This window comes from Oncorhynchus gorbuscha, linkage group LG15, assembly GCF_021184085.1.
Source record: "Oncorhynchus gorbuscha isolate QuinsamMale2020 ecotype Even-year linkage group LG15, OgorEven_v1.0, whole genome shotgun sequence".
Taxonomy (NCBI): domain Eukaryota; kingdom Metazoa; phylum Chordata; class Actinopteri; order Salmoniformes; family Salmonidae; genus Oncorhynchus; species Oncorhynchus gorbuscha.
The window spans coordinates 26,851,566-26,862,902 of NC_060187.1; the positions used below are offsets into that span (position 1 = coordinate 26,851,566).

Consider the following 11,337-nt stretch of genomic DNA (forward strand, 5'->3'; position numbering starts at 1 on the left):
AAGTGGCTAATATTGCATTGATCACAATTGCCACAGTAAAGGGAAATGTTGATAGTGTTTACATGGAAAACTTTAGAAGTGGTCACCAAATCATGTCAAAATAACTTTGTGTCAAAATACAAGCCGAGCTCTTACCACTCAGATGTATTTTTTACATGACTTAAAAAACGGAAGCTTATGCAACATTAGGCTAAGTTATGAGGGGAAAAGGGACCAAATTATTAGGGTGAGGCACATGGGCTACTAACAGCTTACTACACACCATACACTTAATATTACTTTCTTAGCTACAGTATACATATCTCCCTGGTATATTACATCATTTTTGCACCAGCATACAATACAATTTTTGACTCACCTTGTTGTGCTGTGAACAGGAAGGTGGAATGGGAGTCCTTCTTGTGGGCAAATTTTGTCATCAAACTCTGTCATCAAAGTCTGACTTTCTCTGGATTTGGTGCTTTCAAGAAAACTGTGAACTTGGGGGAAAAAACAATGTCGAATCATGATGTCAGTGATCTTCAGGTCGGAGCTCTAGAAAGAGGCCAGGGTTCCCGTCTTGAAATTCTGTTCAAAGCATATTTTCCCGTGGTCTAAGGCACTGCATTGCAGTGCTAGATGTGTCACTACAGATCCTGGTTCGATCCCAGACTGTCTTACAGCCGGCCATGACCGGGAGACCCATGGGGTGGCACACAATTGACCCAGTGTTGTCCGGGTTTGGCCAGCCGGGTTGTCCTTGTCCCATCGCGCTGTAGCGACTCCTGTGGTGGGCCAGGTGAAATTAACGCTGACACGGTCGCCAGGTGTACGGTGTTTCCGTGCGGCTGACTTCAAGGTTAAGCAAGCATTGTCAAGAAGCAGTGAGGCTTGGCTGGGTTGCGTTTTGGAGGACGCACAGCTCTTGATGGAACAAGACTGTAACTACCAATTGGATATCACAAATTTGGGGAGAAAAAGGGGTTTAAAAATCCCAGTCTGAGATCGTTTTTCCCCAGAGTTCCTAGTTCCGAGTTTCCAGTTGTTTTGAACGAGGCAGAAATCATACTGTATTGACAGCATCACCAATGTGGTCAACCTTTTCTGGCCCATAGTGTTGCATGTGAATGTTTATCCCTTTAAGCTTGGAAAAGAGACCCTTAAACCCAGACTTGGACCACACACCCACTCCACTGAATAGATAGCAGGCTAGTGGTTGTTTTGCCAGGCTTGCAGTTAGTCACTGATTCCTTCCAAAACACTCATTGTTGAATTTGCGATTTCCAACTTGTTGTGCAATGTTCATGGCCAATGAGCACCGATACTTTTTATCTCTAATTTTTATCCATATGACAAGGATTGAAAAGGATTTTCTAGTAGATTGTCAACTTGATTCATGATGATGACTGCTTGTCTAGCTTGCTAGCTAAGATTTTGAAAGTATGATGTTGACATGATCAGTCCAGTCAAAGCTACGGTTGATATAACGTGATTTGACGTCATTTTATCTGTGGCCAATGACCTTGAGCCTTCTTGGATGGGAACTTCTAATGTAACTCTATGGCAGCACCCAAGGGGCTTGAATTCTTTTAGCTCTCCCTGTAGATTTTGCAGTGACGTAGTGTGAGTAACAGAACACTGAACCAATCACGGCGCAACTAGAGAATATTACCAACCCCTACGCTCCATATTTTCCGCTGGAGGCCGTACCACCACAGAAAGCACTGAGCTCGGCTGAAACGCCAGCATTTTGGAGCTGACTTATGCGGCTTTATTAACGCAATGTGTTTGCAAACTGATATGTGACATGTATTCATGCCAAAATAACCAACAACAAAATATATATAAATATACAATACCAGTCAAAAGTTTGGACACACCTACTTATTCAAGGGTTTTTCTTTATTTTTACTTGTTTCTACATTGTAGAATAATAGTGAAGACATGAAAACTGTGAAATAACACACAAAAAGTGTTAAACAAATCTAAGTATATTTTATATTTGAGATTCTTCAAAGTAGCCACCCTTTGCCCTTTGCCTAGATGACAACTTTGCACACTCATTGCATTCTCTCAACCTCTGCTGCAGAGGATACGTTTATTAGAGTTACCAGCCTCAGAAATTGCAGCCCAAATAAATGCTTCACAGAGTTCAAGTAACAGACAGGTGGGGCTCAAAACAGGTCTGTCTCACCTGCCCTGAATGATGGGTCACCACTGCAAACTGTAGCAATGAGGTTTGTGCAGTACGCTATAGGCCCAATACATTATCGCTGCATATTGGCTTTGCTTGAATTGCCATGCCAATGCATTGTTGTTCAGGCCATTTTTTTATAATTATATTTCAAAATTTGATGTAGTGTATATTTGATCACACCGTTGTTGTATTACTTGTGAGGCACAGCTGAGTGAACATACATGTGAATAATTAGCTTTTTCTTTTTACTGGGCTGATGATGCCTGCCTTCTGATGGTCAGAATTAGGCAACCACTCATAAAAACAGCAGCTTTTTAATGTATTCGTTGACACTCTCTAGTCATGGTTTTAAACGTTTTGAAATCTCACGCTGTAGATTTCTTATGCCTGCTAAAGTACTGCAGACACGGTAATCTAAGCCATCCGATTGGACAGTTGTAGGCCTGTAGTGCACTTGCTCTCTGGGCCCTCCGGGAAGGCAGAGTTTGTACATTGACACATGAAATGGTTCAAAATGGCAACAGTTCGCCTACTTGCGCACAGTGCAGCTGAATCGGGTGAACCTACTTTCAACAGACTGAGACTAATAGAAAAAAAACTAGGCTGATTGTTGGGTTTTTTATAGAAACGTCTGGCGATCGACTAGGAATGGTTTGGTTAATTCAATTCAAGGGCTATATTGGCATGGGAAACACATGTTGACATTGTCAAGCAAGTGAAATCTCTTGCATCTCTCTGTGGGCTGATAGTTCTGCCCGGCAGTCTCGGCTACTGCGCTCTGTACTGGTGCATTTTAGAGGGAACCTTGCTCCAGACCCTTCTGAGCACTCTGCTATTTCGAGAATTCTCATAAAGCTCTGCCAAACCTTAACTGTGGCTGCATTGTTAACTCGGGATATGAACTTCTCGCACATAAAATAATCTGGTTTACCTTGTAACCTAAAAATGGACTGCTTTATAGGCCCGGGTAGCTGGTCAGATTAAACCTTCAGTCAGCGAATTCCTCTCTTTATTTCTTGCTCTCTTTCACTCTTTCTTTCTGTTGTCTCTGTTTCTCTACACACAATAGCGTTGTATGGAGTTTGTCAAGTGCAATTGGAAAATATTACTGTGTTTTCTTTATAACCTTCAGAATGTAAACATTGATAACTTTATTTATAATAGTATTTCAAGGTGCCCTCCCCTTCATGCTCAGCACTCTAAGGTAGAACTTTTAAACTGAATACAGTAGCGTGTTAAAGTCACAGTGCTTTTAGTGTGAACGGATAGAATGAGTACAGAATAAATATATTAGCCAAATGGCTAAGAAGGGTTGGCGAGTGTGTGTGTGTATGTGTGTGTATGTGTGTGTTAGAGGGGGAGTGATGACATATGCAGCTTGGGAAATGTACACCTCCTGGGTGTGTATCTGTAGAGGTGTAGTGTTCTGCCAGGGTTTATGGGAATGTTGTGCCTGTCTGGAGCGGTGGGGTATTTTTTAGAGCAGGTTGGGTCATGTCACGTTGACTATCCATCCATATTCACCCAGCTAACAGCCTGCCTGGCTGACTAATACTTGGCTGCAATCAGTATATGCGCCTCACAAAAATCACCACGGTAGACTAATCACACAATAACAAGGCAATTTAAAACGAAATCATCAGCACACCCACACACACACAAACACTTATCATACAAACACTTGTTTTCAACAATACCCTCCACAACACACTGGCTCATAACTGAAAACAAAGCTATTTTCATCCCCAGCAACAATAATGCCCGTATAAACAACTCAATACCCTCATCTCATCTGCATGGACCTTCTCAATAAGAGGCCTGCCCTACAGAGATGAGCTGTTTCTAACTCTGCTTCATAGTTATTCACATCACACCATCTCTCATTCATCCAGTGATGGAGGGGACTAGAGGATCACACCACTGTTAAGGGTTCTTCAAACACAAACTTTATTCCAATAACCCAGACAGACACTACTCACCCAGATGCATACCTAGCACAGAGATGTAATACACACTCCCACTCATTATATAATCCCTGTGTTATATATGGCTCACCCTACACTTACTCACAAGTACAAAATAGGACAAAGCACAAAGAGAAACTAGTGATCTTTGTAGAATATGTTTTGACTGGCCCTGTTCCTCTGTGTTCCTGTGTGTTCTCCAGGCGATGTACCGTCCGTTCCTCAGACAGGTTCTGGAGGAGATCTTCCACCCAGACAGACCTGAGTCTCCCGACATAGAACACATGTCTGGAGGCCTCACCGACATGCTCAAGACTGGCTTCAGTATGTTCATGAAGGTGAGAGACTGATCCAACCACACACACAAACACGCAGATGACACACACCCTCGTGAGAGGGTTATTTATGAAAGGGTAATATTAAAGGTTAGTTTCTCTGAACCATAAAACCTCTAGTAAAACTATACACACCCCCATACAGTAAATCACCCATATAAAACTCACTGACCACGGTACAGTATAACCTTTAACCATAAAACACATGGTTACACCCTTTAGTCTGTACCACAATCTACCTTCACTGTCTAGCTCCCTGTCTTCACTGTCTAGGGAACAACTCTCAAAAGACCCCATCTGTAGTTCTTTAGTGTGTCTGTCTGTCTGTCTGTCTGTCTGTCTGTCTGTCTGTCTGTCTGTCTGTCTGTCTGTCTGTCTGTCTGTCTGTCTGTCTGTCTGTCTGTCTGTCTGTCTGTCTGTCTGTCTGTCTGTCTGTCTGTCTGTCTGTCTGTCTGTCTGTCTGTCTGTCTGTCTGTCTGTCTGTCTGTCTGTCTGTCTGTCTGTCTGTCTGTCTGTCTTTCCTCCTCCCTCCACTCCTCTACTATCCCCTCCCCTCACTCACTCATACACATGTACCTTACACTTGGTTGGTGCTACAGTGCAGGGGGTTTGTGTTGCCAGATGGGGGGTGGGTGTTCATATCTCTTTAAGGATGCACATGTAGATGCTGGTCTGCTGTTCTGTGTGTGTGCAGGTATAGCTAATGCACTCATACAGTACATACTGTATGTAATATGAATACAAATAAGCACAAAGAACCATTACCCATTTGACCTACTACATTGCACACATGTTCAGTCTGACATCCACACACTTGTGCATATTGATCAATGTAAACACACACACATGTTCAGTCTGACATCCACACACTTGTGCATATTGATCAATGTAAACACACACACATGTTCAGTCTGACATCCACACACTTGTGCATATTGATCAACATGTTGTGACATCCACACATATTGATCAATGTAAACACACACACATGTTCAGTCTGACATCCACACACTTGTGCATATTGATCAATGTAAACACACACACATGTTCAGTCTGACATCCACACACTTGTGCATATTGATCAATGTAAACACACACACATGTTCAGTCTGACATCCACACACTTGTGCATATTGATCAATGTAAACACACACACATGTTCAGTCTGACATCCACACACTTGTGCATATTGATCAATGTAAACACACACGCATGCATGCGCACACATACACAAACACACACACTCTGACAGATAAAGGCTACCTATTGTAAGACACATGTTGAGCCAGCCCAGGCAGACAGTCCTGATGCACATGTCTGGCCATCCCGGACCAGTCCCGCCCCCCTGCAGCTTTGATTGTACGGTTATTATTCAAAGGCTGTAGTTGTGATCTCGGCGTCACTCCCCAGCCAATAGAACACAGCCATTACCCGTAGGCCAACCAATCACACATAGCTGGCACACCAGACCCCCTGACTCACACTCATGTACAAATCTGTGTGTGTGTCTGGAATGAGTGTTGTTTAAAGCCTTCATACTGAATAGTCCACTCTGACCACTGCACTCCAGCTGGGCAGTGACTCAGACCAGAGAGGGGAGAGACTGAAGGACAGCAGGGGAGAGAGACATAGGGAGAGACAGAGAGTCAGTTTATGCTGAACTGTAATCTGGCTCCACAGATTGTTTTTAGAGTTTCAGCTCACAAACCATAGCATAACCTTTAATTATGATATGGTTAACTTGTGGCAATGAAATTACATGAGCTAATTTTTATCCCAATCCCTAACCCCTCCCTAGGTGAGCCGTCCACACCCCAGCGACCACGCCCTGCTCTTTCTCTTCCTGGTGGGAGGAGTCACTCCCTCTGAGCTCCGCCTGATCCGCGAGGTAGTCTCCGCCCACAAGCCGGGCACACAGGTGAGAGACCACGGCCGCTTGCTCTCGACTCACCCGGCAGAGCTTGCATCGAACAAACAGCGCAAAGAGGGGGGATTTGGAGAGCGAGGGTGAGGTGTAAATAAATCAGAGGAGATACGAGAGGCCAGGTGCAGTCTTCGCTGCTGTGGTATGAATGTGTTTTTTAGGCTACAGCTTTCCAGGTTATGGCTCGGTGGCATTACATAACACACTGTGATGGCTTTGCGAGGGTTTGTCATCTGTCTGAGTGACATCAAAAGAGGAGCCTGAGGATAAAACACAGGGAGGGGACGACCACAAAAATCTGGGTGCTGAGTTGAAGAAAGTCAAGAGTAGCTATATATTATATCACTATCACGCACGCACGCACGCACACTGAGACATATTCTCAGGTGACAGACCATGGATAGTGCAGAAAGGAACTAATGTTACACACGTGTACATTCTTTGTGTGTGATGTGGTAATGCATCTGATTGTGTATTGTGTGTCTGCTACAACACACTGACTCAACCACACGCTAAACATCCGTGTGTATTGTACTCTGTGTGTACATGGTTAATGAACTGAAAGCCAGGGTACTGCAGTACAGTCTAATCCCTGGATAGCTGTGTTAATGAAAGGCCTGAGCAGCATCAAAGGCTGATGTCATGAATACATCTCTAATCAGAACAACAGAAGAAAGAGAGAGGCTCTTACTGTAGGACCCTCATCCTGCAGCCAGCACACTATCTGACCTCAACACGCACTCTAACCCCAACCCATTCAGCCTGCTCGATCTGTCTGTCTGCAGCTAGTAGTGTTCTGATAAAGGCTGGCTTCCAGGAACGTATAGGTCCTCTAAGGACTTGGTTATTAATAGATTTAAAAGCAGTCAGAAAATGGTTTTGTTTGGACTAATGAAACATAAATAGTGAATAGCCTGTGTTTGTCTAATGTATTGGGTCATATACTGAATGTGGATGCAAGGCACAACAAACTCATCTTTATCTAAACACATTTTAATGATTTCTATGGGGTCAAATTAAATCAAATTGTATTAGTCACATGCGCCAAATACACCTGTAGACCTTACAGTGAAATGCTTCCGTTCACATTCAGAATCTACTTATTTAAAGCAGGACGTCTACTCCAGTTGTCTGAACACAACCAACTGTTGTCTTTCTCTGTTGCTGATTTAGCAACGAGCTAGTCGGACTCTCCATGTCTGTCTGTCTGCTCTCTGTCCCAGGTGCTGGTCCTCTCCACCAGACTGCTGAGACCTACAGATGTCCTTGAGCTGCTCTTCACCACCCAAAGACTGGTGCCAGACATCGGTGTGTGAGCACAGAACAAGGACCACACACTCTCCACCGACACGTACCGCTTTCTGGAGAGGAGAAATTAGATGCTCCATTGAGGTTGTGTGGTTTGGTAATGGATTGGAGTCATTGGTGTGTGAGCAGAGCAGACCAGACATAAGACTAGATGATAGAAAGAGGATCTATTTAGGGTTTTTCAAAGGCATTCCTAAATGTTTAATAAGATCTGTATCCCATCCCTTGTACACCCTAAATCACATTAAGTGTTCATGGACTTATTCCAAACTGTACTGAATGTAAACTTCATTCTGTCTTGAAGTTCAACTTAAAAGCAATGCCATTCAAATCGAGTTGTTTGAATTAAATCTGAATACGTTGAGTGAAATGAAACAATTGTGTTCTGACTATCCTATACAATGTGTGAGCTCATTACAGGTGAGAGAGGTAACGTGAGGCGTCTTGCTGGTTTTCAATATTCTGGCACAGTACAGAATTAAACCACTACACATCGGGTTCTCAGAGAGTGAGAGCTACGGTGGAGGGCCTCTGTGGTAATGACAGGCCATGGTCTGTCCAACAGGGGTCAACAGTTGAGTTTTGCACATCTCCATGTCACTAAGTGCCCTGAAGCTTCTTTTTTTCTTCATGTTCAGATGGGTGTTTCATGTTGACTGGAGCCTGATATTCTCAATCATAGGACAGTAGACCCCAGGTCAAATCAGCATGAACTGTGAACCTCACTAGTGACAGGAACTTTCACATAACTGTAGTAGCATTGTGGTGTCATTGGTCACACCACCCAGGTTGAGGAACAGCACCTCTGAGGACAAGCCTGAACTGGTGTGGTGTAGTATGCTTCATTGTAGATAATGTCTACACACAGCCTAACCTATAATACATGGTTCATACCTGGCTCGTAGAAGTGGTTTGTATTATACTCATGAGGTTATAAGACAAGAGTCATCATGAATGCAATCATTTTATTTTCAAAAGTATGACAAATAAGTCAACCATTTTGTTTTCTTAAAGTGCATTACAAATAACCACAACATCCCACCCAGCCCCATATCCATACCCTGCTGCCCCACAGTGATCCTGTCTTCCACTCATAGTTCACTACCATGATGTGCAGAATGGTGGTTTTGGCAGTTGTACAAGGAATGCACTGGGGAACAGGAGTTTGACAGATGAGAAACTAAACAGTGAACGGCTTGTCTGACAATGTCAGTGTCTTTTAGCATTGCCATGCAGTGGCAGTCTGAGGGAAAAAAAAAAGATTTAAACTGTAAATTGCCGCCAGCTAAAAATACTCTGCAGTGTCCGTCAAGGCTTTTGTTACCAGGAGAAGATGTCAGTGTTCACACAATCTGGAGTGTGTCTGGGCTTCATTCAGCTCCTCTGTCCCTTCTGGTGGACTGACATACCAACACCTCCCAGCTGCTGTCCCTCATAGCAGACGTCTGCAGACTCAGTGAACAGTTTCACCCCACAGGTCATGACCTCTGTCAGACAGTGACCTCAGTCACTGTCTCTGCTGCTCGTCGCAGGTCAGGCTGCTCTATCCATACAGGATTGAGTCCCCAAACGAGACAGGAATCTTCTGTCCTCGTTTCTCCTCATTCAATGTATTTTCTGTAGCCACTCTGGACCATGTTGTGTAGTGGACGAAGCCAAGTACTTCTCACACAGAGGTGACCGTCCTGACTTTAGCCGACAGAGCCTGCTTGAAGCGCCTCTTCAGGTCCTGCATGTTGGGGGACTTGGGCCTGGGGATGAGGGGTGAGCGCCCCTTCTTTTCTGCTGCTCCAGTTGTGGTGTGGGAGGACATGGAGGCTTGGGGCTGCTGCTTGGCCATGTGGCAGCACAGCCTGTGGAAGGCCCCATGCACCTGGCTGTAGTCCTCGCTGGCTGACACCTCGTAGAAGGAGCAGCCCAGCGCCGCCGCCAGCAAGGGGCCCTGTTCGGCATCCACACGCCTCATGTGCAGCAGGTCCGCCTTATTGGCCAGCAGGATGACAGGAGGCACGTTGGCCCCGCCCGCGCGGGCTACCAGCTGGTGCAACTGGCCAATCAGGTCGAAGCTATGGCGGTCAGTCACAGAGTAGACCAACACCACAGCATCTGCCCATTGGATGGAGCAGGTCACATGATCAGGGAGGCTGAGGCCGTTGCATGTCACCTGAGGAGAACATGGAGATCATGATTAGACAACTGTTACATTGGAACTCATTTAGAACAGTGTTTAAAAATGCATGAATTAACTTCATAAAATCCAACCTGGACAGCCTCATAGCGAAGTGATTTAAATTCATGCCAGACCAAATATTTTCCCATCATTATGCAACAGGTATGTTTTAATAAATTGATTACTGTAGTCTAGTCAACCAGTGGGCTGAAATGTTACTCCTCTCCTGCCTCTACTCTCTCCTCCTGAGTGAGTAAAGGGGGACAGGGTGATGGTGATTGAGGAGACAGAAGTGGGGTATCATTTATCCCTGGCTCAGACATTCTCTGAATGGGAAATTAGAAGGCCAGACTAAAAAATAAAAAAAACTCTGCACTTTTAGTAAGAACAAAAACTGTGGGTTTGGACCAGTGCCCAGAGCAGGGAGGGAAGAACTCTGAACAGAAAGCGCAAACTTCACATAGCCTACTATGGTTTTGTGACGACAGTAGATACTGATTTATTCATTCAGAAAACCTCACACTGATCAGAGGCTCTGGTGGACTAGTCTAAATAAATGTTGGTCTGTGGGCACTCAAACGCGGTGGTCTTGAGCGCATTTGGAAACGTAGCAAAAAGCAAAATGTGAACTTACATCAACACCCGGCGTGTCCTGGACTTGGATGGCTGCCTGCTCTCCGTCCACTTGGACCTCTCTTGAATAAAGGTTTCCTGCGTTTCTCTCATAGTCGCCAATAAAGCGCCTTGTCAGGAATCTTACTACCAGAGCTGGAATAGAAGACCATAAGTTAATTATCATGTAGCCTATGCATTTATAACATCAGTTACTAAAATACAGTTGTCAACATTTAGTTGAACTGATTTTGTCGATTTACCTGTTTTGCCAACTCCGCTGCCCCCAATCACCGCTATTTTGATGGTCCGGTTAGACGGACAATCTGGGGTCGCAAACTCCGCGATGGTTGACATGTTCTGTATCAGACGCATTTTGACTAATTCCTTGTTCAGTTTTCAAGACGATGCTAAATCCAAATTGTTAAATAATGTCTCTGATGAGGCAAAAGTAATCTATTTTATTCGTTCACATGAACCAACTGTGAATACTGTGCACTATGAGAGCACCGTGGCTTTTATATTGCCAAAGAAATGCTTCTCGCTGATTGGCTACTGGCAACAGTACGCTCTCTCGGCTCCCTGCCGCCCCTCACGTGGATCCGCCAGCCAAACACAAGGAGAAAATGAATGCCCCGTGCTACAGTTTGGTCGGTTCGGATGAAATAACAAAACATCATTTATTTGACAGAAAAAGTGTTGATAACTACTGTAGAGGGCCTGGGGCGATAGTGATTGTCCAGATATATGACATCTTATATGGCATGGAGCCAGGAACGCAAGAATTTCGCTACACCCACAACAACATATATCTGCTAAATATGTGTGGGCCAATAAACATTTGTTTT

At 44.4% G+C, this 11,337-nt stretch overlaps 2 protein-coding genes across 2 annotated transcripts in view; one reads left to right on the top strand and one right to left on the bottom strand.

The window, feature by feature from the left end:
• LOC123996824 (sec1 family domain-containing protein 2-like) overlaps nucleotides 1–8,082 on the top strand; it is a 188,778-nt gene extending 180,696 nt beyond the window's left edge. Inside the window, 3 exon segments of the mRNA XM_046300567.1 lie at nucleotides 4,344–4,478; nucleotides 6,274–6,393; nucleotides 7,623–8,082. Coding sequence (XP_046156523.1) covers nucleotides 4,344–4,478; nucleotides 6,274–6,393; nucleotides 7,623–7,715 — 348 coding nt within the window. The 3' untranslated portion in view covers nucleotides 7,716–8,082.
• Nucleotides 8,083–8,665: 583 nt separating this feature from the next.
• On the bottom strand, nucleotides 8,666–10,966 carry LOC123997133 (ras-like protein family member 11B). Its single transcript, XM_046301213.1, has 3 exons — nucleotides 10,753–10,966; nucleotides 10,512–10,645; nucleotides 8,666–9,871 (listed from the first exon to the last, which is right to left on the bottom strand). Exons 1-3 carry the CDS (start codon nucleotides 10,862–10,864, stop codon nucleotides 9,374–9,376), a joined length of 744 nt encoding a protein of 247 aa, XP_046157169.1. The 5' UTR covers nucleotides 10,865–10,966; the 3' UTR covers nucleotides 8,666–9,373.
• Nucleotides 10,967–11,337: the final 371 nt, after the last annotated feature.